This window comes from Artemia sp. Qi Xiang Cuo, chromosome 14, assembly GCF_049724085.1.
Source record: "Artemia sp. Qi Xiang Cuo chromosome 14, ASM4972408v1, whole genome shotgun sequence".
NCBI classification, from domain to species: domain Eukaryota; kingdom Metazoa; phylum Arthropoda; class Branchiopoda; order Anostraca; family Artemiidae; genus Artemia; species Artemia sp. Qi Xiang Cuo.
This window is the reverse complement of record NC_142807.1, coordinates 422,482-449,504: the sequence shown is the minus strand read 5'-3', so window position 1 is coordinate 449,504 and position 27,023 is coordinate 422,482. Positions and strand designations below refer to the sequence as shown.

At 32.3% G+C, this 27,023-nt stretch overlaps 1 protein-coding gene across 2 annotated transcripts in view; it reads right to left on the bottom strand.

Moving 5' to 3' along the window:
- Positions 1–27,023, bottom strand: part of LOC148944027 (uncharacterized) — a 122,157-nt gene that overhangs the window by 1,987 nt on the left and 93,147 nt on the right. Inside the window, exon 2 of one of the 2 annotated variants that reach the window (XM_089100379.1) lies at positions 26,358–26,454. The exons of the other annotated variant lie outside the window; for it this stretch is intronic. Within the exon in view, the coding sequence (XP_088956505.1) occupies positions 26,358–26,454 (97 nt within the window). The remainder of the gene's footprint in view (positions 1–26,357; positions 26,455–27,023) is intronic. 2 annotated transcript variants of the gene reach the window in all.

The following is a 27,023-nucleotide window of genomic DNA, read 5'->3' as shown; positions in this document are numbered from 1 at the left end:
AGTAATCCTTCACATAAATTTATTTGATGTCTTTTCTAATTATGCACTGTATGCTGCAACCTAGGTAAGAACGAACTGGCCAATAGTAAGCATCAAATTAAAAACAAGATTTGAAACAAACTGTTAAGTTAGAAAGAATTGTCATTTGAAGTAGATTCAGATATGGTAATTACTATCTCGATTAACCTTAAAAATAAAAGTTAACAGCGAAAACAAATTTACGGGGTGTCACAGAAAATAGCCAGAAACCTTTCAAGACGGTGTTGGAAAACAATAAAAAAAATTGCTCAAGGAAAACTACCATCTTTGCTGAGTAAGTAGTTATGTCTTCTTTTTTTAAAAATAAAGACAAGCAGAAATAAGCTTACATAATAATTCAAATTTAAAATGAACAGAAAATACAATCAATGAATAAATTTGTCCTTTCCCTACAATTAATATTTGAAATACCTCTCAATTTCCCAAACACTTCGTGAAAGTTTCAATTTTAAAAACGTTAACCACAAAACAAGCTTTTTAAAGAAAAGTAGAGCTACATTAAGCCGAAAATGAGCAGAAAGAAAGTCAAATAATCTTCCAAGAGTAAAATTACTAGAAATTTGCTATCAATAAATAAATCAAACTGAAAACGAACAGAAATTACAATGAATAGCCGAGTCAAACTCAAAACGAGCTAAAATTAAAATGAGTAGCCTAGGGCTGATAGACCCCTTGCCTTCTCAAAACCAGAACATAATTTGCGCCTTACTGAAAAAAAATGACCGTGGATTTTCACTTTAATTGATATATACTGATATTTATTCCTTAAAGTTTTGATAATTTTCTATTTATGAAAGTAAAAAGAGTGAAAACATTTAAAACATATTTTGTTATTATAATGATGTTGGCACAATGTATTTTTATTCCTGACCAGGGCACTTCGAACACAAGAGGTTGTCGTAGATACTCCAAAAGGGGCTCCTTTGTTTGGAAATTGAAAATTCTAGGGCCCTTTTTAAGAATCAGAAGTGATTAGAAGGCAAAAAGCCCCCACCCCCAGTATTTCCTCTAACATATTCAATCAAAATTTTGAGATAGCCCTTTTATTCAGCCTATTTAAAAAGTCCAGTAATTATGTATTTGGGATGACTAGCTCCCCCACCAGTGGCCTCAGGGCAAGGGTTATTACTATTAGTTATACTATTGCCAATTATTAACATATAAGGTTTTTATGGAAGGGATGGTCGTCTAAACTTTGGAGAGGGCTCATTCGATTAGAAATCAGGAGTTCTAGTACGCTTTTAAGGGTCAAAAGTGATCGGAGGGCAGCTACCCTCCACCCACGCCCTTTTCACCCCAAATGCACCCAAAGAGATTTGGAGATAACCATTTTATTCAAAATAGTCCAAAGATCATATAACAAGGCCCTCGGGGTTGAAAACAAAACCCCAGAGCCTAAGGGCAAGGGTTGTAAGCTATACCCCAGGGGCATTTAACGTTTTTAGGAAAGGGGTGGTCTTATAAACCTTAAAAAAGGCTCAGTTGATTGGAAATTGGAAGTTCTAGTTCCTTTTTAAGAGTCAAAAATGATGGAGGGCAACTATTCCTCATCTTCCTATCCCCCTAAGCCCGCTTATTCCTAAAAAAATTTGGTTTAATTTGTGAGAAAGTCATTTTGTTAAAAAATAGTCCAAAGAACATATAACAATGCCTACAGGGGTAAAAAAAAGCTCCCAGAGTCCAAGAGAAAGGGTTGTAACTTGTGCCCCAGGGGCATGTAAGGTTTTTATGGAATGAGTGGTCGTATAAACCTCGGATGTTGCTCGTTTGATTGGAAAAAATCGGAAGATCTATTGCCCTTTCTAAGAGTCAAAAGGGATTGGAAGGCAACCAGCCCCCCCCCCCACACAATCATCATTTCCCAAAACACATCCAATCAAAGTTTTGAGACAGCTATTTCGTTCAATATTGTTAAAAGGTCCAGTAATTATGCCTTTCGGGATGTCAAATCCCCGACAGCTATTAGGGCAAGGGCTGTAAATTAGGTAATTCATTCATTGTTTACATATGGTATATGCTATTGAGAAAAATGGACTGCTCCCAGAGCCCAGGAGAATGGTTGAAAATTGTTCCCCAGGGGCAAGTTACGCTTTTATGGAATGGGTGGTCGTATAAACTTCGGATGGAGCTCGTTTAATGGGATAAATCGGAAGATCTAGTGCCCTTTCTAAGAGAATGCGATTTGGTTCAATCAAACAGTTCGTGGTAACGAACTGTATATAGTAAGAGACCGACCCGGCTCAATAGTAACCGAAATTCTAAAAAATAGAATTCTGACACCGATAGATAAAAAATCAGATTTTTATACAAATTTCAAATATATAAATTTTAAAGAATCAGATTTATATACTAATTTCAAATATATAAATTTTATAAAGTTTAGGCTTACCCATCAAAATTTACGAGCCTGAGAAAATTTGCCTTATTTTCGACAAAAGGAGGGAACAACCCCTAAAAGTCATAGAATGTTAATGAAAATCACATCATCAGATTCAGTGTATCAGAGAACCTTGTTGTAGAGGTTTCAAGCTCCTCTGTGCAAAAATGTAATATTTGGTATTTTTTGCCAGAAGAAATTATCACGGATGCGTGTTTATTTTGTTTGTTTTTCTTTTCCCAGGGGTGATCGTATCGACCCAGTGGTCCTAGAATGTCGCAAGAGGGCTCACTCGAACGGACATTAGAAGTTATAGTGCCTTTTTTAGTTAAAAAAAAATTACTTTTTACAGAAAAACTGTATTTTTGATGTCTTTTCATACTGCGTCTTTTCAAAGATATTTGCTTTTTAAAGCAAGTCCAATTTTTAACACCGATTGTCTACTAAGCTTCGCACTTTTGTTTTTCTTTCTTAATTACATAGAGGATCTACATAGTTCATTATAAATGGGGACTATATAAGTTTCATCAGAAATATCTGAAACCTGGTAAAATAATGACGTAATAAGTGGCGTGACTTAAAAATTGAAAAAATTCAATTTTTTTATGATCAAACAGTTCGTGGTAACGAACTGTAAGTAAGGAACGACCCGGCTCAATAGTAACCGAAACTCTAAAAAACGGAATTTTGATACCAATAGATACATCAAAAGAATCGGCTTATTAGGCTGATTAAATAAAAAAAAACAAGTTTTTTTAACTGAAAGTAAGGAGCTTCACTAAAAATTAAAACGAACAGAAATTATTCCGTATATGGAAGGGACTGTCCCCTCCTCAACGCCTCGCTCTTTACACTAAAGTTTTTATTGCTTTAAAAAATACGAGTTGTGAGAAAGAGTCTAACTTTAGCGTAAAGAGCGAGGCGTTGAGGAGGGGACAGCCCCTTTCATATACGGAATAATTTCTGTTCGTTTTAAGTTTTAATGTCGCTCCTTACTTTCAGTCAAAAAAAGCTTCGCCCCCTAGTCAATACCTCGCTCTTTACGCTTAAGTTCGAATTTTGTTCCAATTCTTTAAAAATGACCCCTTAATCACAAAGGCCATTAATTAGAATAAATAGTTCTCATGAAAGCACTAAAAAATCTTTGGCGTAAAGAGCGATGTATTGACTAGGAGGCGAACCCAAACATCTACCTAATATTTTTTGTTCGTTTTGAGTTTTGATGTTGCTCCTTACTTTCAGTTTAAAACTTATTTTTTTAATGAATTTCTGATCGTTTTTTTTAATAATGCTGGGAAATCCGGTGCCCCCTTCATAGCAATGTCCCTTCCCCAACGAAAACTTCCTCCATGGAAAGATCCTCCCACCTAAACCCCCCCCCCCCACTACCAGAAAAAATCCCCCCTGAAAACATCTTTATACTTCCCAATAACCAATACTATATGTAAACATTGGGTAAAGTTCATAACTTTCAGCCCTTTCCTCGGGGACTGTGGGGGATTAAGTCATCCTAAAAGACACAGTTATTATATTTTCGACCATGCTGAACAAAATGGTTATCTCAAAATTTTGATTGGGTGACCTTGAGAAAAAAATGAGTGTGGGAGGGGACATAGTTGCCCTCCATTTTTTTGGTCACTTAGAAAGGGCACCTCTGATACGATGAATCTGATGGTGTGATTTTCATTACAGTTCTATGTCTTTTAGGGGGCGTTTTCCCCTTTTTCGAAAATGAGGCGAATTTTCTCAGGCGCGTAACGTTTGATAGGTAGGACTAAACTTGATGAAACTTGTATATTTGAAATCAGCATAAAAATCTGATTCTTTTGTTGCATCAGTAGGGAGCTATCATGAGTTACTGACAGTACATAATTTATGCATGTTTTTATGGTTTTTGTCACTGAGAATAAAAAAACAGGATTTTTCTCACTTTGATGTATTTTCATGGTTTATTGATTCTAACGGGTCAATGACACCTCTTTCAAGGTCGATTTGTTGTTGTTTGCACATGCGCATTAACGCGGGAGATATGTATTGATCTAGAACAAGAGGGGGAAGTGGATTTCCGAGAACTTGATTTACATAATCGACGGGGAATGTATTGATCGAGTCTAACGGTACATAATCACATAGACAATGTATTGATCCACAAGAGGGGAACCAGATTTCTGACAAAGTGATTTGCATAATCGAGGAGAATTAGTGATCTACGAAAGGGGAATTAAGAAACATTATGGCATTTTTGATCTTTAGGTCTGAGAGATATCAGGTCTTTAGTGACAGAGATAAATTGATATTCTATTTTTAAATATGGCTTCTTTGATCTTTAGGTCTGAGGGATAAATTAATATTCTATCGAAACCATAATAGTATAGTTAGGAACACCTATAAGATGAAGAGATTAACGCGGGAAATGGTTTCCTAGGAATTTAAAATGTGACAGCGCAGGGATGTCAAAACAAAAGGAACACGCAGAAATTACGTTTAGGGGATTATTTGGGCGAAACAGTTTGAGACATTTTAGGGGATTATTTGGGCGAAACCGTTTGAGACATTTTAGAAGATGATTTTAGAAGATGATTGGGGTGAAACTCTGTGGTCGTTATAATACACAAGTTCCATTTGATCAATGTTGCGAGGTCCCCTACCCTAACCCCAAAGGGCCCCCCTACCCCAACCCCAAAGGTCCCCCGGGCCCCAAAAGGCCCCCGAGCCTCCAAAGGCCCCCGAGCCACCAAAGGCCCCCCAAGCCCCCAAAGACCCCCTCGGAACTCCTAAGGCCCCCCGTGCCCCAAAAGGCCCCCGAGCCCTTCCCTTGCTCCCTCACTTTTTGAATTTTTTTAAGTTTTTTTCGAACTGAATTTTTTAGACTTAGAAATTATCCAACATTTTTTCTTTTTTTTCTTTAACCCATTGGCATTGAGTTTTAGCCTAGAGTCTTAGCTTAGTTTTACTTAGAGTTGAAGTTTAGTTTAGTTATAGTTAAGAGTTTAAAGTTTTACCTTAGAGTCTTAGCTTAGAGTTTTTGTTAGAGTTCTAGTTTAGTTTAGTTTTAGTTAAGAGTTTAGAGTTTTAGCCTAGAGTGCTAACTTAGAGTTTTAGTTAGAGTTGAAGTTTAGCTTAGTTATAGTTAAGAGTTTAGAGTTTTAGCTTAGAGGCTTAGCTTAGAGTTTTGGTTAGAGTTCTAGTTTAGTTTAGTTTTAGTTAAGATTTTAGAGTTTTAACTTAGAGTCTTAGCTGAGAGTTTTAGTTAGAGTTGAAGTTTAGTTTAGTAATAGTTAAGAGTTTAGAGTTTTAGCTTAGAGTCTTAACTTAGAGTTTTAGCTTAGAGTCTTAGCTTAGAGTTTTAGTTATGGTTGAAGTTTAGTTTAGTTATAGTTAAGAATTTAGAGTTTTAGCTTAGAGTCATAGCTTAGAGTTTTAGTTAAAGTTGAAGTTTAGTTAAGTTTTAGTTAAGAGTGTAGAGTTTTAGCCCAGAATCTTAGCTTAGAGTTTTAGCTGAAGTTTAATTTACTTATAGTTAAGAGTTTAGAGTTTTTAGCTTAGAGTCTTAGCTTAGAGTTTTTGTTAGAGTTCTAGTTTAGTTTAGTTATAGTCAAGAGTTTGGAGTTTTAGCTTAGAGTCATAGCTTAGAGTTTTTGTTAGAGTTCTAGTTTAGTTTTAGTTAAGAGTTCAGTGTTTTACCTTAGAGTTTTAGTTAGAGTTAAAGTTTAGTTTAGTTTTACTTTATAGTTTTAGCTTAGAGTCTTAGCTTAGAGTTTTACTTAGAGTTGAAGTTTAGTTATATTTAAGAGTTTAGAGTTTTAGCTTAGAGTCTTAGCTTAGAGTTTTACTTAGAGTTGAAGTTTAGTTTCGTTATAGTTAAGAGTTGAGAGTTTTAGTCTAGAGTCTTAGCTTAGAGTTTAGTTAGAGTTGAACTTAGAGTTTTTGTTAGAGTTCTAGTTTAGTTTAGTTTTAGTTAAGAGTTTAGTTTTGCATTAGTCTTAGCTTAGATTTTTAGTTAGAGTTGAAGTTTAGTTTAGTTATAGTTAATAAATTAGAGTTTTAGCTTAGAGTCATAGCTTAGAGTTTTAGTTAAAGTTGAAGTTTAGTTTAGTTATAGTTAAGAATTTAGAGTTTTAGCTTAGAGTCATAGCTTACAGTTTAAGTTAAAATTATAGTTCAGTTAAGTTTTAGTTACCAGTTTAGAGTTTTAGCCTAGAGTCTAAGCTTTTAGTTTTTGTTGAAATTCTAGTTTACTTTCGCTTTAGTTATGAGCTTAGAGTTATACAATATTGTCTTAGTTTAGAGTTTTTGCTAGAGTTCTAGTTTAGTTATAGTTAAGAGTTTGGAGTTTTACATTAGAGTTTTAGTTAGAGTTGAAGTTTAATATAATTTTAGTTAAGAGTTTAGAGTTTTATATTAGATTCTTATCTTATAGTTTTTTTTATAGTTATAGTTTAGTTTAGTTTTAGTTAAGAGTTTAGAGTTTTTATCTTTGAGTCTTAGCTTAGAGTTGTTGTTGAAGTTCTAGTTTAGTTTAGCTTTAGTTGAGAGTTTAGAGTTTTAGCTTAGAGTCTTAGCTTAGAGTTTTAGCTTAGAGTCTTAGCTTAGAGTTTTTGTTAGAGTTATAGTTTAGTTTAGTTATGAGTTTAGAGTTTTACCTTAGAGTCTTAGCTTAGAGTTTTATTTAGCGTTGAACTTTAGTTTAGTTATAGTTAAGAATTTAGAGTTTTAGCTTAGAGTCATAGCTTAGAGTTTTAGTTAAAGTTGTAGTTTAGTTAAGTTTTAGTTAAGAGTTTTAGCCTAGAGTCATAGCTTAGAGCTTTAGTTAGAGTTGAAGTTTAGTTTAGTTATAGTTAAGAATTTAGAGTTTTAGCTTAGAGTCATAGCTGAGAGTTTTTGTTAGAGTTCTAGTTTAGTTTTAGTTCAGAGTTTTACCTTAGAGTTTTAGTTAGAGTTGAAGTTTAGTTTAGTTTTACTTTATAGTTTTAGCTTAGAGTCTTAGCTTAGAGTTTTACTTAGAGTTGAAGTTTAGTTATATTTAAGAGTTTAGAGTTTTAGCTTAGATTCTTAGCTTAGAGTTTTTGTTAGAGTTCTAGTTTAGTTTAGTTTTAGTTAAGAGTTTAGAGTTTTACCATAGAGTCTTAGCTTAGAGTTTTAGTTAGAGTTGAAGTTTAGTTATAGTTAAGAATTTAGAGTTTTAGCTTAGAGTCATAGCTTAGAGTTTTAGTTAAAGTTGTAGTTTAGTTAAGTTTTAGTTAAGAGTTTTAGCCTAGAGTCTTAGCTTAGAGCTTTAGTTAGAGTTGATGTTTAGTTATAGTTAAGAGTTTAGAGTTTTTAGCTTAGAGTCATAGCTGAGAGTTTTTGTTAGAGTTGTAGTTTAGTTTTAGTTAAGAGTTCAGTGTTTTACCTTAGAGTTTTAGTTAGAGTTGAAGTTTAGTTTTACTTTAGAGTTTTATCTTAGAGTCTTAGCTTAGAGTTTTACTTGGAGTTGAAGTTTAGTTATAATTAAGAGTTTAGAGTTTTTTCTTAGAGTCTTAGCTTAGAGTTTTACTTTTAGTTGAAGTTTAGTTTAGTTATAGTTAAGAGTTGAGAGTTTTAGTCTAGAGTCTTAGCTTAGAGTTTAGTTAGAGTTGAACTTAGAGTTTTTGTTAGATTTCTAGTTTAGTTTAGTTTTAGTTAAGAGTTTAGAGTTTTGCCTTAGTCTTAGCTTAGAGTTTTAGTTAGAGTTGAAGTTTAGTTTAGTTTTAGTTAAGAATTTAGAGTTTTAGCTTAGAGTCTTATATTATATTTTTAGTTAGAGTTGAAGTTTAATTTAGTTTTATTTAAGAATTTATATTTTTAGCCTAGAGTCTTATCTGAAAGTTTTTGTTGAAGTTTATTTTACTTTTAGCTAATAGTTTAGAGTTTTATATTAGATTCTTAGCTTATAGTTTTTGTGAGAGTTGAAGTTTAGTTTAGTTATAGTTAAGAGTTTAGAGTTTTAGCCTAGAGTCTCAGCTTAGAGTCTTAGCTGAGAGTTTTTGTTAGAGTTGTAGTTTAGTTTTAGTTAAGAGTTCAGAGTTTTACCTTAGAGTTTTAGTTAGAGTTGAAGTTTAGTTTAGTTTTACTTTATAGTTTTAGCTTATAGTCTTATCTTAGAGTTTTAATTAGAGTTGAAGTTTAGTTATATTTAAGAGTTTATAGTTTTATCTTAGAGTCTTAGCTTAGAGTTTTACTTAGAGTTGAAGTTTAGTTTAGTTATAGTTAAGAGTTGAGAGTTTTAGTCTAGAGTCTTAGCTTAGAGTTTAGTTAGAGTTGAACTTAGAGTTTTTGTTAGAGTTCTAGTTTAGTTTAGTTTTAGTTAAGAGTTTAGAGTTTTGCCTTAGTCTTAGCTTAGAGTTTTAGTTAGAGTTGAAGTTTAGTTTAGTTAAGAATTTAGAGTTTTATCTTAGAGTCATAGCTTAGAGTTTTAGTTAAAGTTGAAGTTTAGTTTAGCTTTAGTTAAGAGTTTAGAGTTTTAGCCTAGATTCTTATCTTAGAGTTTTTGTTTTAGTTTAGTTTAGTTATAGTTGAGAGTTTTTAGCTTAGAGTCTTAGCTTAGAGTTTTAGTTAGAGTTGAAGTTTAGTTTAGTTATAGTTAAGAGTTTAGAGTTTTAGCCTAGAGTCTCAGCTTAGAGTCTTAGCTTAGAGTTTTTGTTAGAGTTCTAGTTTAGCTTTAGTTAAGAGTTTGGAGTTTTACCTTAGAGTCTTAGCTTAGAGTTTTAGTTAGAGTTGAATTTTACTTTAATTTTAGCTAAGAGTTTAGAGTTTTATCTTAGATTCTTAGCTTAGAGTTTTTGTTAGAGTTCTAGTGTTTAGTTTTAGTTAAGAGTTTACAGTTTTTATCTTTGAGTCTTAGCTTAGAGTCGTTGTTGAAGTTCTAGTTTAGTTTAGCTTTAGTTGAGAGTTTAGAGTTTTAGCTTAGAGTTTTTTAGAGTTCTAGTTTAGTTTTAGTTATTAGTTTAGAGTTTTACCTTAGAGTCTTAGCTTAGAGTTTTAGTTAGAGTTGAAGTTAAGTTTAGCTATCTTCAACTAAATAGATTTATACTTTATAGTCTCCGCTTATAGTTTTAGCCGAAGCTGTAGTTTTGTTTAGTTTCATCTCCGAGCTTAGAGTTTGATCCTTCATTTTCAACCAGTTGCTTTAGTCACAGTCGAAGTTTAACTTAGCTTTAGCTAAGAGTTTAGAGCTTAGAGTCATAGCTGAGTTTTTGTTAGAGTTCTAGTTTAGTTTTAGTTAAGAGTTTAGAGTTTTAATTTAGAGTTTTAGTTAGAGTTGAAGTTTAGTTTAGTTTAGTTTTACTTTATAGTTTTAGCTTAGAGTTCTAGTTTAGTTTAGTTTTAGTTGAAATTAGAGTTTCTTCTTAGAGTCTTAGCTTAGAGTTTTACTTAGAGTTGAAGTTTAGTTATATTTAAGAGTTTAGAGTTTTAGCTTAGAGTCTTAGCTTAGAGTCTTAGCTTAGAGTTTTTGTTAGAGTTCTAGTTTAGTTTAGTTTTAGTTATGAGTTTAGAGTTTTACCTTAGAGTCTTAGCTTAGAGTTTTAGTTAGAGTTGAAGTTTATTCTAGTTTAAGGTCATCATTTAGAGTTTTAGCTTAGATTAATATCTTAGACTTTTAGTTAAAGTTGTAGTTTAGTTAAGTTTTAGTTAAGAGTTTAGAGTTTTAGCCTAGAGTCTTAGCTTAGAGCTTTAGTTAGAGTTGATGTTTAGTTTAGTTATAGTTAAGAGTTTATAGCTTAGAGTCATAGCTGAGTTTTTGTTAGAGTTCTAGTTTAGTTTTAGTTAAGAGTTTAGAGTTTTACCTTAGAGTTTTAGTTAGAGTTGAAGTTTGGTTTAGTTTTACTTTATAGTTTTAGCTTAGAGTTCTAGTTTAGTTTTAGTTGAAATTAGAGTTTCTTCTTAGAGTCTTAGCTTAGAGTTTTACTTAGAGTTGAAGTTTAGTTATATTTAAGAGTTTAGAGTTTTAGCCTAGAATCTTAGCTTAGAGTTTTTGTTAGTGTTCAAGTTTAGTTTCGTTATAGTTATAAATTGAGATTTTTACCTTAGAGTCTTAGCTTAGAGTTTTAGTTAGATTTGAAGTTTAGATATAGTTAAGAATTTAGAGTTTTAGCTTAGAGTAATAGCTTAGAGTTTTAGTTAAAGTTGTAGTTTAGTTAAGTTTTAGTTAAGAGTTTTAGCCTAGAGTCTTAGCTTAGAGCTTTAGTTAGAGTTGATGTTTAGTTATAGTTAAGAGTTTAGAGTTTTTAGCTTAGAGACATAGCTGAGAGTTTTTGTTAGAGTTGTAGTTTAGTTTTAGTTAAGAGTTCAGTGTTTTACCTTAGAGTTTTAGTTAGAGTTAAAGTTTAGTTTAGTTTTACTTTATAGTTTTAGCTTAGAGTCTTAGCTTAGAGTTTTACTTAGAGTTGAAGTTTAGTTATATTTAAGAGTTTAGAGTTTTAGCTTAGAGTCTTATCTTAGAGTTTTACTTAGAGTTGAAGTTTAGTTTAGTTATAGTTAAGAGTTGAGAGTTTTAGTCTAGAGTCTTAGCTTAGAGTTTAGTTAGAGTTGAACTTAGAGTTTTTGTTAGAGTTCTAGTTTAGTTTAGTTTTAGTTAAGAGTTTAGAGTTTTGCCTTAGTCTTAGCTTAGAGTTTTAGTTAGAGTTGAAGTTTAGTTTAGTTATAGTTAAGAATTTAGAGTTTTAGCTTAGAGTCATAGCTTAGAGTTTTAGTTAAAGTTGAAGTTTAGTTTAGTTTTAGTTAAGAATTTAGAGTTTTAGCCAAGAGTATAGAGTTTTACCTTAAATTCCTAGCTTACAGTTTTTGTTAGAGTTGAAGTTTAGTTTATTTATAGTTAAGAATTAAGATTTTGAGCTTGGAGCCTTTGCTTAGATTTTTAGTTGGAGCTGATTTTTCGTTTCTATTTATTTAAGATTTTATAGTTTTAGATTAGAATCTTAGCTTAAAGCTTTAGTTAGAGTTGAAGTTTAGTTTAGTTATAGTTAAGAGTTTATAGCTTAGAGTCATAGCTGAGTTTTTGTTAGAGTTCTAGTTTAGTTTTAGTTAAGAGTTTAGAGTTTTACCTTAGAGTTTTAGTTAGAGTTGAAGTTTAGTTTAGTTTTACTTTATAGTTTTAGCTTAGAGTTCTAGTTTAGTTTTAGTTGAAATTAGAGTTTCTTCTTAGAGTCTTAGCTTAGAGTTTTACTTAGAGTTGAAGTTTAGTTATATTTAAGAGTTTAGAGTTTTAGCTTAGAGTTTTAGCTTAGTGTCTTAGCTTAGAGTTTAAGTTAGAGTTCTACCTTAGTTTAGTTTTAGTTATGAGTTTAGAGTTTTACCTTAGAGTCTTAGCTTAGAGTTTTAGTTAGAGTTGTAATTTAGTCTAGATATAGTTCAGAAATTATAGTTTTAGCTTAGAGTCATAGCTTAGAGTTTTAGTTAAAGTTGAAAGTTTAGTCAAGTTTTAGTTAAGAGTTTAGAGTTTTAGCCTAGAGTCTTAGCTTAGAGCTTTAGTTAGAGTTGATGTTTAGTTATAGTTAAGAGTTTAGAGTTTTTAGCTTAGAGACATAGCTGAGAGTTTTTGTTAGAGTTCTAGTTTAGTTTTAGTTAAGAGTTCAGAGTTTTACCTTAGAGTTTTAGTTAGAGTTAAAGTTTAGTTTAGTTTTACTTTATAGTTTTAGCTTAGAGTCTTAGCTTAGAGTTTTACTTAGAGTTGAAGTTTAGTTATATTTAAGAGTTTAGAGTCTTAGCTTAGAGTCTTAGCTTAGAGTTTTACTTAGAGTTGAAGTTTAGTTTCGTTATATTTAAGAGTTGAGAGTTTTAGTCCAGAGTCTTAGCTTGGAGTTTAGTTAGAATTGAACTTAGAGTTTTTGTTAGAGTTCTAGTTTAGTTTAGTTTTAGTTAAGAGTTTAGAGATTTAGCCTAGAGTCTTAGCTTAGAGTTTTTGTTGAAGTTTAGTTTAGTTATAGTTAAGAGTTGAGAGTTTTTAGCTTAGAGTCTTAGCTTAGAGTTTTAGTTAGAGTTGAAGTTTAGTTTAGTTATAGTTAAGAGTTTTAGCCTAGAGTCTCAGCTTAGAGTCTTAGCTTAGAGTTTTTGTTAGAGTTCTAGTTTAGTTATAGTTAAGAGTTTGGAGTTTTACCTTAGAGTCTTAGCTTAGAGTTTTAGTTAGAGTTGAAGTTTACTTTAGTTTTAGTTAAGAGTTTAGAGTTTTAGCTTAGATTCTTAAATTAGATTTTTTGTTAGAGTTCTATTTTAGTTTTTTTTTAGTTAAGAGTTTAGAGTTTTTATCTTAGAGTCTTAGCTTAGAGTTGTTGTTGAAGTTCTAGTTTAGTTTAGTTTTAGTTGAGAGTTTAGAGTTTTAGCTTAGAGTCTTAGCTCTAAGAAGAAACTCTAGCTTAGAGTTTTAGTTAAAGTTGAAGTTTAGTTAAGTTTTAGTTAAGAGTGTAAAGTTTTAGCCCAGTATCTTAGCTCAGAGTTTTAGCTGAAGTTTAGTTTAGTTATAGCTAAGAGTTGAGAGTTTTTAGCTTAGAGTCTTAGATTAGAGTTTTAGTTAGAGTTGAAGTTTAGTTTATTTTTAGTTAAGGGTTTAGAGTTTTAGCCTAGAGTCTCAGCTTAGAGTCTTACTTAGAGTAGAAGTTTAGTTATAGTTAAGAGTTGAGAGTCTTAGCCTAGAGTCTTAGCTTAGAGTTTAGTTAGAGTTGAAGTTTGTTTAGCTATAGTTAAGAGTTTGGAGTTTTAGCTTTGAGTCTTATCTTAGAGTTTTAGTTAGAGTTGAAGTTTAGTTTAGTTATAGTTAAGAGTTTAGAGTTTTAGCTTAGAGTTTTACCTTACAGTTTTAGTTAGTTACCTTACAGTTAAAACTCTTAACTAAAACTAAACTAAACTAGAACTCTAGCAAAAACTCTATGCTAAAACTCTAAACTCTTAACTATAATTAAACTAAACTTCAACTCTAACTAAAACTCTGAGATAAGACTCAAAGCTAAAACTCCAAACTCTTAACTATTACTAAACTAAACTTCAACTCTAACTAAAACTCTAAGCTAACACTCTAAGCTAAAACTCTAAACTCTTAACTAAAACTAAACTAGAACTTTAACAAAAACTGTATGCTAAGAATCTAAGCTAAAAACTCTAAATTCTTAACTATAACTAAACTAGAACTCTAACAAAATCTCTAAGCTAAGACTCTAAGCTAAAACTCTAAACTCTTAACTAAAACTAAAGTAAACTTTAACTCTGACGAAAACTCTAAGCTAAGAATCTAGGCTAAAACTTTAAACTCTTAACTGAAACTTAACTGTAGTTCAGTGTAACTACAACTGTACTAAAACTCTAAGCTAAGAATTTAAGCTAAAAGCTCTAAATGATTAAATATTACTAAATTAAACTTCAACTCTAACTAAAACTCTAAGATAAGACTCTTAGCTAAAACTTTTAACTATAACTAAACTAAACTAGAACTCTAACAAAAACTCTAAGCTATGATTCTAAGCTAAAACTCTAAATTCTTAACTATAACTAAACTAAACTTCAACTCTAACTAAAACTCTAAGCTGAAACTCTAAACTCTTAACTAAACTAGAACTCTAACAAAAACTCTAAGCTAAGAGTCTATGCTAAAACTCTAAACTCTTAAATAAAACTAATCTAAACTAGATCTATAACTAAAACTCTAAGCTAAGACTCTAGGCTAAAACTCTAAACTCTGAACTATAACTAAACTAAACTTAAACTCTAACTAAAGCTCTAAGCTAAGACTCTAGACTAAAACTCTAAACTCTTAACTAAAACTTAACTAAACTACAACTTTAACTAAAACTCAAAGCTATGACTCTAAGCTAAAACTCTAAATTCTTAACTATCACTAAACTAAACTTCAACTATAACTAAAACTCTAATCTATGACTCTAAGCTAAAATTCTAAACTATTAACTAAAACTAAACTAAACTATTACTACAACAATACCTCTAATATATGACTCTAATCTAAAAACTATAAACTCTTAAATAAAACTAAACTAAACTAGAACTCTAACAAAAACTATAAGCTAAGACTATAATCTAAAAACTCTAAACTATTAACTAAAACTAAACTAGAACTCTAACAAAAACTCTAAGCTAAGACTTTAAGCTAAAACTCTAAACTCTTATCTATAACTAAACTAAACTTCAATTCTAACTATAACTCAAAGCTATGACTCTAAGGTAAAAATCTAAACTCTTAACTATAACCAAACTAAACTAGAACTCTAACTAAAACTCTAAGCTATGACTCTAAGCTAAAACTCTAAACTCTTAACTAAACTAAACTTCAACTCTAACTAAAACTCTAAGCTAAGACTCTAAGGTAAAACTCTTAAATAAAACTAAACTAAATTAGAACTCTAACAAAAACTCTAAGCTAAGACTAATCTAAAAACTCTCAACTATTAACTATAACTAAACTAAACTTCAACAAAAAATCTAAGATAAGACTCTAGGCAAAAACTCTAAACTCTTAACTAAAACTTAACTAAACTTCAACTTTAACTAAAACTCTAAGCTATGACTCTAAGCTAAAACTCTAAATTCTTAACTATAACTAAACTAAACTTCAACTCTAACTAAAGCTCTAAGCCAAGACTCTAAGGCAAAACTCTAAACTCTTAACTAAAACTAAACTAAACTAGAACTCAAAAAACATCTCTTAGCTAATACTCTAACATAAAGCTCGAAACTCTTAACTAAAACTAAAGTAAACTTTAACTCTAAGAAAAACTCTAAGCTAAGACTCTAGGCTAAAACTTTAAACTCTTAACTGAAACTTAACTGAACTACAACTTTAACTAAAACTCTAAGCTAGGACTCTAAGCTAAAACTCTAAATTCTTAACTATAACTAAACTAAACTTCAACTCTAACTAAAACTCTAAGCTAAGACTCTGAGGTAAAACTCCAAACTCTTAACTAAAACCAAACTAAGAGTCTAAGGAAAAAATTTAAAATCTTAACTAACACTAAAGAAAACTAGAACTTCAATAAAAACTCCAAGCTATGACTTTGAAATAAGACTCTAGGTTAAATCTCTAAACTCTTAACGAAAACTTAACTAAACTATAACTTTAACTAAAACTCTAAGATTTGAATCTAAGCTAAAACTCTAAATTATTACCTATAACTAAACTAAGCTTTATCTCCAACTAAAACTCTAAGCTAAGACTATAAGCTGAAACTCTAAACTCTTAACTAAACTAAACTAGAACTCTAAGCTAAGAGTCTAGGCTAAAACTCTTAACTAAAACTAAACTAAACTAGAGCTCTAACTAAAACTCTAAGCTAATACTCTAGGCTAAAACTCTAAACTCTTAACTATAACTAAACTAAACTTAAACTCTAACTAAAACTCTAAGCTAAAACTATAAAGTAAAACTAAACTAAACTTCAACTCTAACTAAAACTCTGAGCTAAGACTCTAAGGTAAAACTCAACTCTTGACTAAAACTAAACTAAATTATAACTGTAATAAAAACTCTAAGATAATAATCTAATCTTAAAAACTCTAAACTCTTAACTATCACTAAACTAAACTTCAACTCTAACTAAATCTCTAGACTTTGACTCAAGACTAAAACTCTAAACTCTTAACTAAAACATAACTAAACTACAACTATAACTAAAACTCTAAGCTATAACTCTAAGATAAAACTCTAAATTGTTAATTATAACTAAACTAAACTTCAACTCTAACTAAAACTCTAAGCTATGACTCTAATGTAAAACTCTAAACTATTAACTAAAACTAAACTAAACTAGAACTTCAACAAAAACTCTAAGCTATGACTATAAGCTAAAAACTCTAAACTATTAACTAAAACTAAACTAAAAACTAAAATTAAACGAAACTAGAACTCTAACAAAAACTCTAAGCTAAGACTCTAAGCTAAAAAATCTAAACTATTAACTAAAAATAAAATAAACTAGAACTCTAACAAAAACTCTAAGCTAAGACTTTAAGCTAAAACTATAAACTCTTAACTAAAACTAAAGTAAACTTCAACTCTAACTAAAACTCTAAGCTAAGACTCTAATGTAAAACTCAAAAATCTTAACTATAACTAAACTAAACTAGAACTCTAACAAAAACTCTAAGCTAAGACTCTAAGCTAGCACTCTAAACTCTTAACTAAACTAAACTTCAACTCTAACTAAAACTCTAAGCTAAGACTCTAAGGTAAAACTCTAAACTCTTAACTAAAACTAAACTAAAGTAGAACTCTAACAAAAACTCTAAGCTAAGACTAAGCTAAAAACTCTCAACTCTTAACTATAAGTAAACTAAACTTCAACAAAAACTCTAAGCTAAGACTGTAAGCTAAAACTCTAAACTCTTAACTAAAACTTAACTAAACTTCAACTTTAACTAAAACTCTAAGCTATGACTCTAAGCTAAAACTCTAAATTCTTAACTATAACTAAACTAAACTTCAACTCTAACTAAAGCTCTAAGCTAATACTCTAAGGCAAAACTCTAAACTCTTAACTAAAACTAAACTAAACTAGAACTCTAACAAAAACTCTAAGCTAAGACTCTAAGCTAAAACTCTAAACTCTTAACTATTACTAAACTAAACTTCAACTCTAAGCTAAGACTCTAAGCTAAAACTCTAAACTATAAACTAAAACTAAACTAAACTAGAACTTCAACAAAAACTCTAAGCTAAGACTCTAAGCTAAAAACTCTAAACTCTTAACTAAAACTAAACTAGAACTCTAACAAAAACTCTAAGCTAAGACTTTAAGCTAAAACTATAAACTCTTAACTAAAACTAAAGTAAACTTCAACTCTAACTAAAACTCTAAGCTAAGACTCTAAGGTAAAACTCCAAACTCTTAACTATAACTAAACTAGAACTCTAACAAAAACTCTAAGCTAAGACTCTAAGGTAAAACTCTAAACTCTTAACTGAAACTAAACTAAACTAGAACTTCAACAAAAACTCTAAGCTAAGACTCTAAGCTAAAACTATAAACTCTTAACTAAAACTAAACTAAACTAGAACTCTAACAAAAACTCTAAGTTAAGACTCTAAGCTAAAACTCTAAATTCTTAACTATAACTAAACTAAACTTCAAATCTAAATAAAACTATAAGTTAAGACTATAAGCTAAAACTCTAAACTATTAAATAAAACTAAACTAAACTAGAACTCTAACCAAAACTCTAAGCTAAGACTCTAAGCTAAAACTTTAAACTCTTAACTATAACTAAACTAAACTTCAACTCTAAATAAAACTAAGCTAAGACTCTAGGCTAAAACTATGCAGATGGGTTAAAGAAAAAAACGAAAAAATGTTGGATAATTTCTAAGTCTAAAAAATTCAGTCCGAAAAAAACTTAAAAAATTCAAAAAGGGAGGGAGGAAGGGAGGGGCTCGGGGGCCTTTGGGGGCGCGGGGGGCCTTTGGGGTTCCGAGGGGGTCTTTGGGGGCTCGGGGGGCCTCTGGGGCCCGGAGGGCCCTTTGGGGTTGGGGTAGAGGGGCCCTTTGAGGTTGGGGTAGGGGACCTCACAACATTGATCAAATGGAACTTGTGTATTATAACGACCAAAGAGTTTCACCCCAATCATCTTCTAAAATGTCTCAAACGGTTTCGCCCAAATAATCCCCTAAAATGTCTCAAACGGTTTCGCCCAAATAATCCCTAAACGTAATTTCTGCATGTTCCTTTTGTCTTGGCATCCCTGCGCTGTCACATTTGAAATTCATAGGAAACCATTTCCCGCGTTAATCTCTTCATCTCATAGGTGTTCCTAGCTATACTATTATGGTTTCGATAGAATATTAATTTATCCCTCAGTCCTAAAGATCAAAGAAGCCATATTTGAAAATAGAATATCAATTTATCTCTGTCACAAAAGACCTGATATCTCTCAGACCTAAAGATCAAAGAAGCCATAATGTTTCTTAATTCCCCTTTCGTGGATCAATAATTCCCCTCGATTATGAAAATCAATTTCTCAGAAATTTAGTTCCCCTCTTGTGGATCAATACATTGTCTATGTGGTTAGGTACCGTTAGACTCGATCAATTCACTCCCCGCCGATTATGTAAATCAATTTCTCGGAAATCCACTTCCCCCTCTTGTTCTAGATCAATACATATCTCCCGCGTTAATGCGCATGTGCAAACAACAACAAATCGACCTTGAAAGAGGTGTCATTGACCCGTTAGAATCAATAAACCATGAAAATACATCAAAGTGAGAAAAATCCTGTTTTTTTATTCTCAGTGACAAAAACCATAAAAACATGCATAAATTATGTACTGTCAGTAACTCATGATAGCTCCCTACTGATGCATCTATTAGTTTCAAAATTCCGTTTTTTAGAGTTTCGGTTACTATTGAGCCGGGTCGCTCCTTACTTACAGTTCGTTACCACGAACTGTTTGATTTCAAATATATTATGTGGGTTATGTGGGAGGATCTTTCCATGGAGGAAGTTTTCATGAATGAAGGGACATCGATATGAAGGGGGGCACCGGAGTTCCCAGCATTATTTAAAAAAACGATCAGAAATTAAATATAAAAAAAAAAATTCAACTGAAAGTGAGGAGCAATCTAAAAACTTAAAACAAACAGAAACTATTACGTATATGATTGGGTTCGCCCTCTAGTCAATACCTCGCTCTTTAAGCCCAATTTTTTTTAGTACTTTCATGAGAGCTATTTATTCTAATTAACGGCCTTTGTGATTAAGGGGTTATTTTTAAAGAATTGGAACAAAATTTGAACTTTAGCGTAAAGAGGGAGGTATTGACTAGGGGGCGAATCCCCTAATATACGTATTAAAAATACATGAATATAGAAGTTCGTTACGTAGGTTAATTAACAAGTTACGTATATTTATTACTAATAAAAACGGTTGTCCCCCGCTCAACGCCTCGCTCTGAACACTAAAGTTTTACTCTTTCTCACAACTCTATTTTTTTTAAACAATAAAATACTTTAGCGTTAAGAGCGAGGCGTTGAGAAGGGGACAGACCCTTTCACATACGGAATAATTTCTGTTCGTTTTAATTTTTAATGTCGCTTCTTACTTTCAGTTAAAAAAACTTGTTTTTCATTTAATTACATTAAAGAACGAACTGTAGTCCATAGTAACTAAAGTATTATAAGGAATCATTATAAAAATGATGAATTTTCCTTCAGAATTACATTATAAAATGATAATTAGAAGATCAAACAATTGCATATATTGGACTTAGCTAGCTTCCTGGTTCTTTGAGGTTTGTTGTAAGCAAAGATGAATTATTTGGAGACCGCGATTTCAAATTGAAATTAATGTAAAAATTATTGCCCTATAAGCGAATTGAGCCCTTGACCTTGGGATTGAGTCCTACATTCTAACCGACTGAGTTAATCGGGCATTAGACATACTGTTCCGTATGAAGTATTTGACTATAAAACAGGTTGATATTTACTGATCCGGGTTGTAGCGGTAGCTAGCAATCTAGAAAGAGACGATCACTTCCCATTGTAAGAAGTAAAAGAGAAAACATATTTTACTACTGTAGTAAAGAACGAACTCAGTCCCAAAGGAATTGAGCCTTGTGGTACATTCATATAATCTTCATTATTTTAGCTCGGAGGTAACTAAAACAAGTTTAATAATAAATTACATTAAGGAACGAACTGTAAGCCACAAAGGAATCATTATATAGAGGATGATAGAACACATACTTATCTTTAGATTTCATATTATAATACAGATTTGTTTTAATTAAATTCCTTAACAAATCATCATAAGTAAAAATTTCCACAACCAGGAATTGAACTCAGGCCAACCGGGTGAGAGCTAGATATCCTAATCCGGGTTGCAGCGGTAGCTAGCAGCCTCCGGGTAGTAGCGGTAGCTAGCGACCTAGTAAGAGGCGATGACGTCTCATTGTAAAAACTAAAATAACCCGTAACTCCTAAAAATACAGTCAGGTAAAAAAAAAAGTACACTATTAGAACAGCCTTGTCCGAAACCCCGATATAGGAAACTTATAGTCCCTTGGCCTGAACAACAAGGGAAATATACTGGCTTGAAAATCGAGAAAAATGGCTGCAACCATGATATTCTGCATATACGGCATCTTTTTTTCTTTTTTTAATTACCAGATACGATTTTTAATTAATAAAGTCTAAGAAAACCTCTATTAATAACTACTACTTGAGATCCTCTTCACTGACACAATTTACGATGAACAATATCGATCCTTTATGTACTCAACAAAAACTTCATTAATGAGATATTTTAATATATCCTACATGGTCTAGTGGTTGGGATAGCTGGCTCTCACCCAGTTGATTACATTAAGGAACGAACTGTAGCCCATAGTAATTGAAGTAATAAAAGGAATCATTATATAGATGATTATTTTAATTATATTCCTTAAGAAATCATCATTAGTAAAAATTTCCCATACCGGGAATTGAACTTGAGCCAACTGGGTGAGAGCCAGCTATCCCAACCACTAGACCATATATAATATATAATAATCAATGAAGGTAACGTTAAAGAACAAATTCTGGACCTAGTTAGCTGCCTGGTTATTTGAGGATCGTCTCTTGCTATTCAAAAGAAAAAAAACCGTAGGCTTTTTCCTGTTTGTAATTACATAAAGGATCGATATAGTTCATCATAATGGGTGTCAGTCGAGAATTACATTAATCCAGGTTGTAGCAGTAGCTAGCAACCTATTAAGAGACGATCACACCCTATAGTAAAAAATGAAATAGGTGTAACTCCTAAAAGACGATCTACGTCTCCTAAAACTAGAATCAGATCAAAAAACGATTACATAAAAGATCGATGTAATTCTTTATAAATGGGTAATATGTAAGATTCATTGGATTATATAAAGGATCGGTCTAGTTAATTATAAATGGGAAATATGAAAGTTTATTCGGTATATTGGCTGCACAGATGGCAGACACCTAGTAAAGAATAAACCAGGGTACATATTAGATTTACTTAGCCGCCCGATTCTTGGAATTTCTTCTCTTACTATTCCAAATAAGAAAAAAACATAGGCTTTTTCCTCTTTGTAATTTGCATAAAGGATTAGTATTCAATATAAGTAGGGATTATGTATTTTACATAAGTGATTGGCATAGCTAATGACAAATGTGAACTATGTAAGTTTCATTTGCATCATGGTTGTAATACATCCGGGTTGCAGCGGTAACTAGCAACCTAGTAAGGGACGATCACGAAACATATTAAAAAATAAAATAGCCCATAACTCCTAAAACTAGAATCAGAAAAAACGAAGTACACTATTAGAACCGCAGTGTCCAATACCCGTATATAGATACCTTAGTAGCCGGGTTGCAGCGGTAGCTAGCAACCTAGTAAGAGACGATCACGTCCAATGTTAAGAAATATAAAAACCCATAGTTCCTAAAAAAAAAAAGAGTCAGATCAAAACAAATAGTACACCATTAGAACTGCCTTGTCCGAAACCCCTGTATAGGAAACTTTCTGTCCCTTGGCTTGAACAGCAAGGGAAATATATTGGTTTGAAAATCAAGAAAAGCGGCAGCTACTACAACATTCTGCCTAAACAGGATATTTTTTTTCTTTTTTTCTTGTTTTCCGCAGATAGCTTGTCACTGGAACATCGTAGAGAGTTGTTCAATATATTGGCTTGAAAATCAAGAAAAGCGGCAGCTACTACAACATTCTGCCTAAACGGGGTATTTTTTTCTTTTTTTTTATTGTTTTCCGCAGATAGCTTGGCACTAGAACATCGTAGAGAGTTGTTCAATTGCTCATTTTAAAGGAAATTAATTGGCTTAAAAATCATTTGTAACTAACATAAATTATTTCTAAGAGAATAAATTTTTCAATTAAAAACTGTATTTTTGATGCTTTTTCATACTGCAATCTTTTCAAAGATATTTGATTTTTGTGCATAAATCATAATAGTATACCAGCGGTAAGATTTGAACCCACGCCTCCGAAGAGACTGGTGGCTAACACCAGCGCCTTGGACCACTCGGCCACGCTGCCTCTCATAACTATATATGTGAATCCGGGTTGCAGCAGTAGCTAGCACCCTAGTAAGAGACGATCAGTCCAATGCTAAGAAATATAAAACCCAGAACTTCTAAAAATAGAGTCAGATCAAAACAAAAGTACATAATTAGAACCACCTTGTCTGAAACCCTACTAGATAAATAATGAATGTCATCATAGTTTTATATTAGAGCTATGACGTGAATAGAATCCGGGTTGCAGCGGTAGCTAGCAACCTAGTAAGAGACGATCACGTCCAATGTTAAGAAATATGAAAACCCATAGTTCCTAACAAAGGAGTCAGATCAAAACAAAAAATACACCATTAGAATCGCCTTGTCCGAAACCCCTGTATAGTAAACTTTCTGTCCCTTGGCTTGAACAGCAAGGGAAATATATTGGCTTGAAAATCAAGAAAATTGACTTTAACCACGTTATTCTCCCCAAACGGGATATTTTTTTTCTCTTTTCTTTTTTTCTTTTCCACAGATAGCTTGGCACTGGAACATCGTAGAGGGTTGTTCAATAGCTCATTTTAAAGGAAATTAATTGGGTTAAAAACCTTTTGTAACTAAAATAAATTATTTCTAAAAGAGAATAAATTTTTCCACCAAAAACTGCATTTTCGATGTCTTTTCACACTGCAGTCTTTCAAACATAATCGTATACCAGCGGTAAGATTTGAACCCACGCCTCCGAAGAGACTGGTGGCTAACACCAGTGCCTTGGACCACTCGGCCAGGCTGCCTCTCATAAATAAATATATATGTGAATTTGGGTTGCAGCAGTAGCTAGCAACCTAGTAAGAGACGATCAGTCCAATGCTAAGAAATATAACAAAACTCCTAAAAATAGAGTCAGATCAAAACAAAAGTACATCATTAGAATTGCCTTGTCTGAAACCCTACTAGATAAATAATGAATGTCATCATAGTTTTATATTAGAGCTATGACGTGAATAGAAAAACACGAAATTATATTGTTGTTTCTGAAGACGTCATGAAATAATATCATTGCGCTATGACGTCATCATGAAATAAAATCATTACGCCGTGACGTCATAATTACTATATAAGAAGCGTCAAAACTGTAAATGTTCTCATTCATAACTACATAATGGTTTCAATCAAGCAAGCTGCACGCAAGTTAAAAAAACAGTACTACACAAACAACAGAGATAGTATCTTGAAAAGAGAAAAGCAAAGGTATTCAACCGACCAGGCGTATCGAGAAGTAAAAATTGAGAAGGCTAGACAAAAGATCAAGGAGCGTTAGCACAATGATAAAGATTACAGAGAAGCAAGAATTGAGCAGGCTAGACAAAAGAGCAAGATATGTTATCACAATGATGAAGATTATAGACATGCAAAAATTGAGACAGCCAAACAAAAGTTCAAGGAGAGTTATCACAATGATGAAGATTACCGCATCAAATATAAGAAAAACCAGAAGCAAAGTTATTCAACCGTCCAGGTGTATCGAGAAGTAAAAATTGAGACAGCCAAACAAAAGATCAAGGAGCGTTACTGGGGTGACAAAATCTATAATGAAAAAATTAAATTCTCTGCGAGGTTGTACCGAAGAACGCATAAGGACAAAGGGAAAAATTACATTCAGAAATACAAGAAGATGGCAAAAATGCAGGCTGATCTTTGTAAATTGAGAAACATTTTACGCATGTTTTATCGGGATCACGAAAAGTATTCAAAATTACAGATTAAAATTCTCTTTGAAAGAGCGGATGCTGTTGAAAAGTCGGCTAGAAATTCTTTGCCAAAGCTTCATAGTAATATCCAAAATAAATGTTGTCAGTTTAACGAAAAGCTTCCAAGGTATGGATTGGCAACTGCGGAACAGTTTATAGATGCAATGGAAAATGTTCGACAACACAGTGAATATACGGAGGCGTACTTCTTAGAAAATTCGTATATTAATTTTGGAAGGATTTTGGAAGGAGCAATTGCAGTTTATGTAGCAGCAATGAAAATATATATACAAGCATACCTATCAACAGCGAAGGAAAAGCAATGTTTTCTAATTATGGCGAAAACGAACCTGTTAGGGTTATTAGTATATGTCTTTGTAAAACTAATGATTTAGAACAAATTCCTGGAGCACCTCCACATGAAAAAAGTATTTCGAACTGTGTTTTAAACAGTTCTTTTAGTTCTACTGAATATTTAGAAAAAAATATTCTGTGTTGTAGAACAAAATGTCCTGAAAAGTACAATACAACTATTGAAAAATGCTCTGAAACTTTATCTGACAAGGAAATTATGATGGCTGAAGTCACCTATAACAATCTGACAAAACATTCAAAACCGAAAACTGGGCAGCAGGTTGCTTGGCAATGTCATCCTGATAGCTGCAAGCTCTATCCGACGGATATTGAATTATGTCAAATTCTTTTTGAAATCCTTGAAAACAAATATAGCATTAAAATTTTCAACTGACAAAGTGGTTAATTTCTACCTGATGGCTTGGATTATTGTGAAATCAATTGCAGGGACACAAGAAAGCATGGGCATTCGTTATACTGTATCCCAAATGAGGGATGTCAGAGCTATTTGCGTTCTTTAAGGGCACTAGCTCCACATTTTCCTGTCTTGACCTGTTTCATTAATAGCGTATATAAGACAGTATCAAAATCTAAGATTATACAACATATTAATCTACTAAAATTCGAGGGCTTGTACAAGGAACTAAGTCATTATTTAGAAGAAGTGTCAAGTAGAATCTGTCGTAATAGTAGAGACGTCATCTACGGTGATAGCAATTTTAGAGTTTCTGTAGATGAAAATACAATAATAAAATTATTTGGTGAGAACCTTGATAAGGTAGCTAACATCAGGGATGTATACCCCACAATGCATTGTGACAGTTGCGAGTAGATAAAGACAAAATACCAATTGAAGAGTCTAAGATCCCTTTAAAATAAGAAAGGTTTTGATGTAATGTTGGCCACGATTTTAGAACACTTCCAACAGGACATACCCAAAGATGGCAGAGACCAGCTAATTCATTGTACAGGTTGGAAAGAGGATGTCATAGATTCATTCCCTGTCTGTGATTACTGTGCTGGGAAACCACTTGGCTTCCCACTAGCCACTTGGACTATGACGTCATTAATTAAAGTTGTCAAATTAACAATATGATAAATAAATCAAATAGTTCGTGGTATTTTCCGGGTTGCAGTGGTAGCTAAAGGTAAAGGATGCGGCACTAGACCCTTAAGGTCCAAACCGGCGGTGCTGATCTCCGTTTCGTGGCCCTTCAGCCAGGAAGTGCAATGGGGGGCTTGGGGCCAGCCAAACCTAGTGGTAGCTAGCAACCTAGTAAGAGACGATCACGTCCAGTGTTAAGAAATATAAAAACCCATAACACCTAAAAAAGGAGTCAGATCAAAACAAAATGTACACCATTAGAACCGCCTTTCTGAAACCCCTGCTTAGAAAACTTTCTGTCCCTTGGCTTGAGCAGCGAAGCAAATATATTGGCTTGAAAACCAAGAAAAGTGGCAGATACTACAACATTCCGCCTAAAGGGGATATTATTTTTCCTTTCTTGTTTTCCACAGGTATAATAAAAAACGACCTCTTGCCTATACTAAATTTTATACGCCACTTAATTATAGTACAGGTAAGAAATTCCACAGATAGATTGGCACTGGAAAATCGTAGAAAGTTGTTCAATGGCTCATTTTAAAAGAAATTAATGGGGTTAAAAACCTTTTGTGATTTTACATTAAAAGTTATGACGTCATAATTACTATATAAAAACGACAAAAATGTAAATGGTCTCATTCATGATTACATAATGCTTAGATCAAAGCAAGCTACACGCAAGTTAAAAAAACAGTACTACAAAAAAAAATAGAGATAACTTCTTGAAAAGAAATAAGCAAAGGTATTCAACCGACCACGCGTATCGAGAAGTAATCCGGGTTTCAGTGGTAGCCAGCAACCTAGTAAGAGACGATCACGTCCAATGTTAAGAAATGTAAAAACCCATAGTTCCTGAAAAAAAAATTCAGATCAAAACAAAAAGTACACAATTAGAGCCGCCTTGTCCGAAAACCCTGTACATGAAACTTTCTGTCCCTTGGCTTGAACACCAAGAAAATATATTGGCTTGAAAATCAAGAAAAGTGGCAGCTACTACAACATTACACTAAAAGACGATCATTGGAATTTTATAATAAAGAACAAAATCGAGCCAATAGTAACTTAAATATTTTATATTTAAAATAAAGATTCTATAGTAAAGAATGAACCCAAGTTTAAAGCAACTGAACCCTCTGGTTCATTCATATCATCTTCTTTATGTGGTAAATAACAGGTTTTACATAAATTATATGCATACATTGGACTTAGTCAGCTACTTGATTGCTTGAGGTGCGTCTCTTACTATTTCAAAGAAGAAAAAGCCGTGGGCTTTTTCCTGTTTGTAATAATATAGCATGAAACGAAACCCAAGTTGTAACTGACGCCATCATGGTTTTTATCTGGCTTGCAGCAGTAGTTAGCAACCTAGTAAGAGACGATCACGTCCAATGTTAAGAAATATAAAAACCCCTAATTCCTAA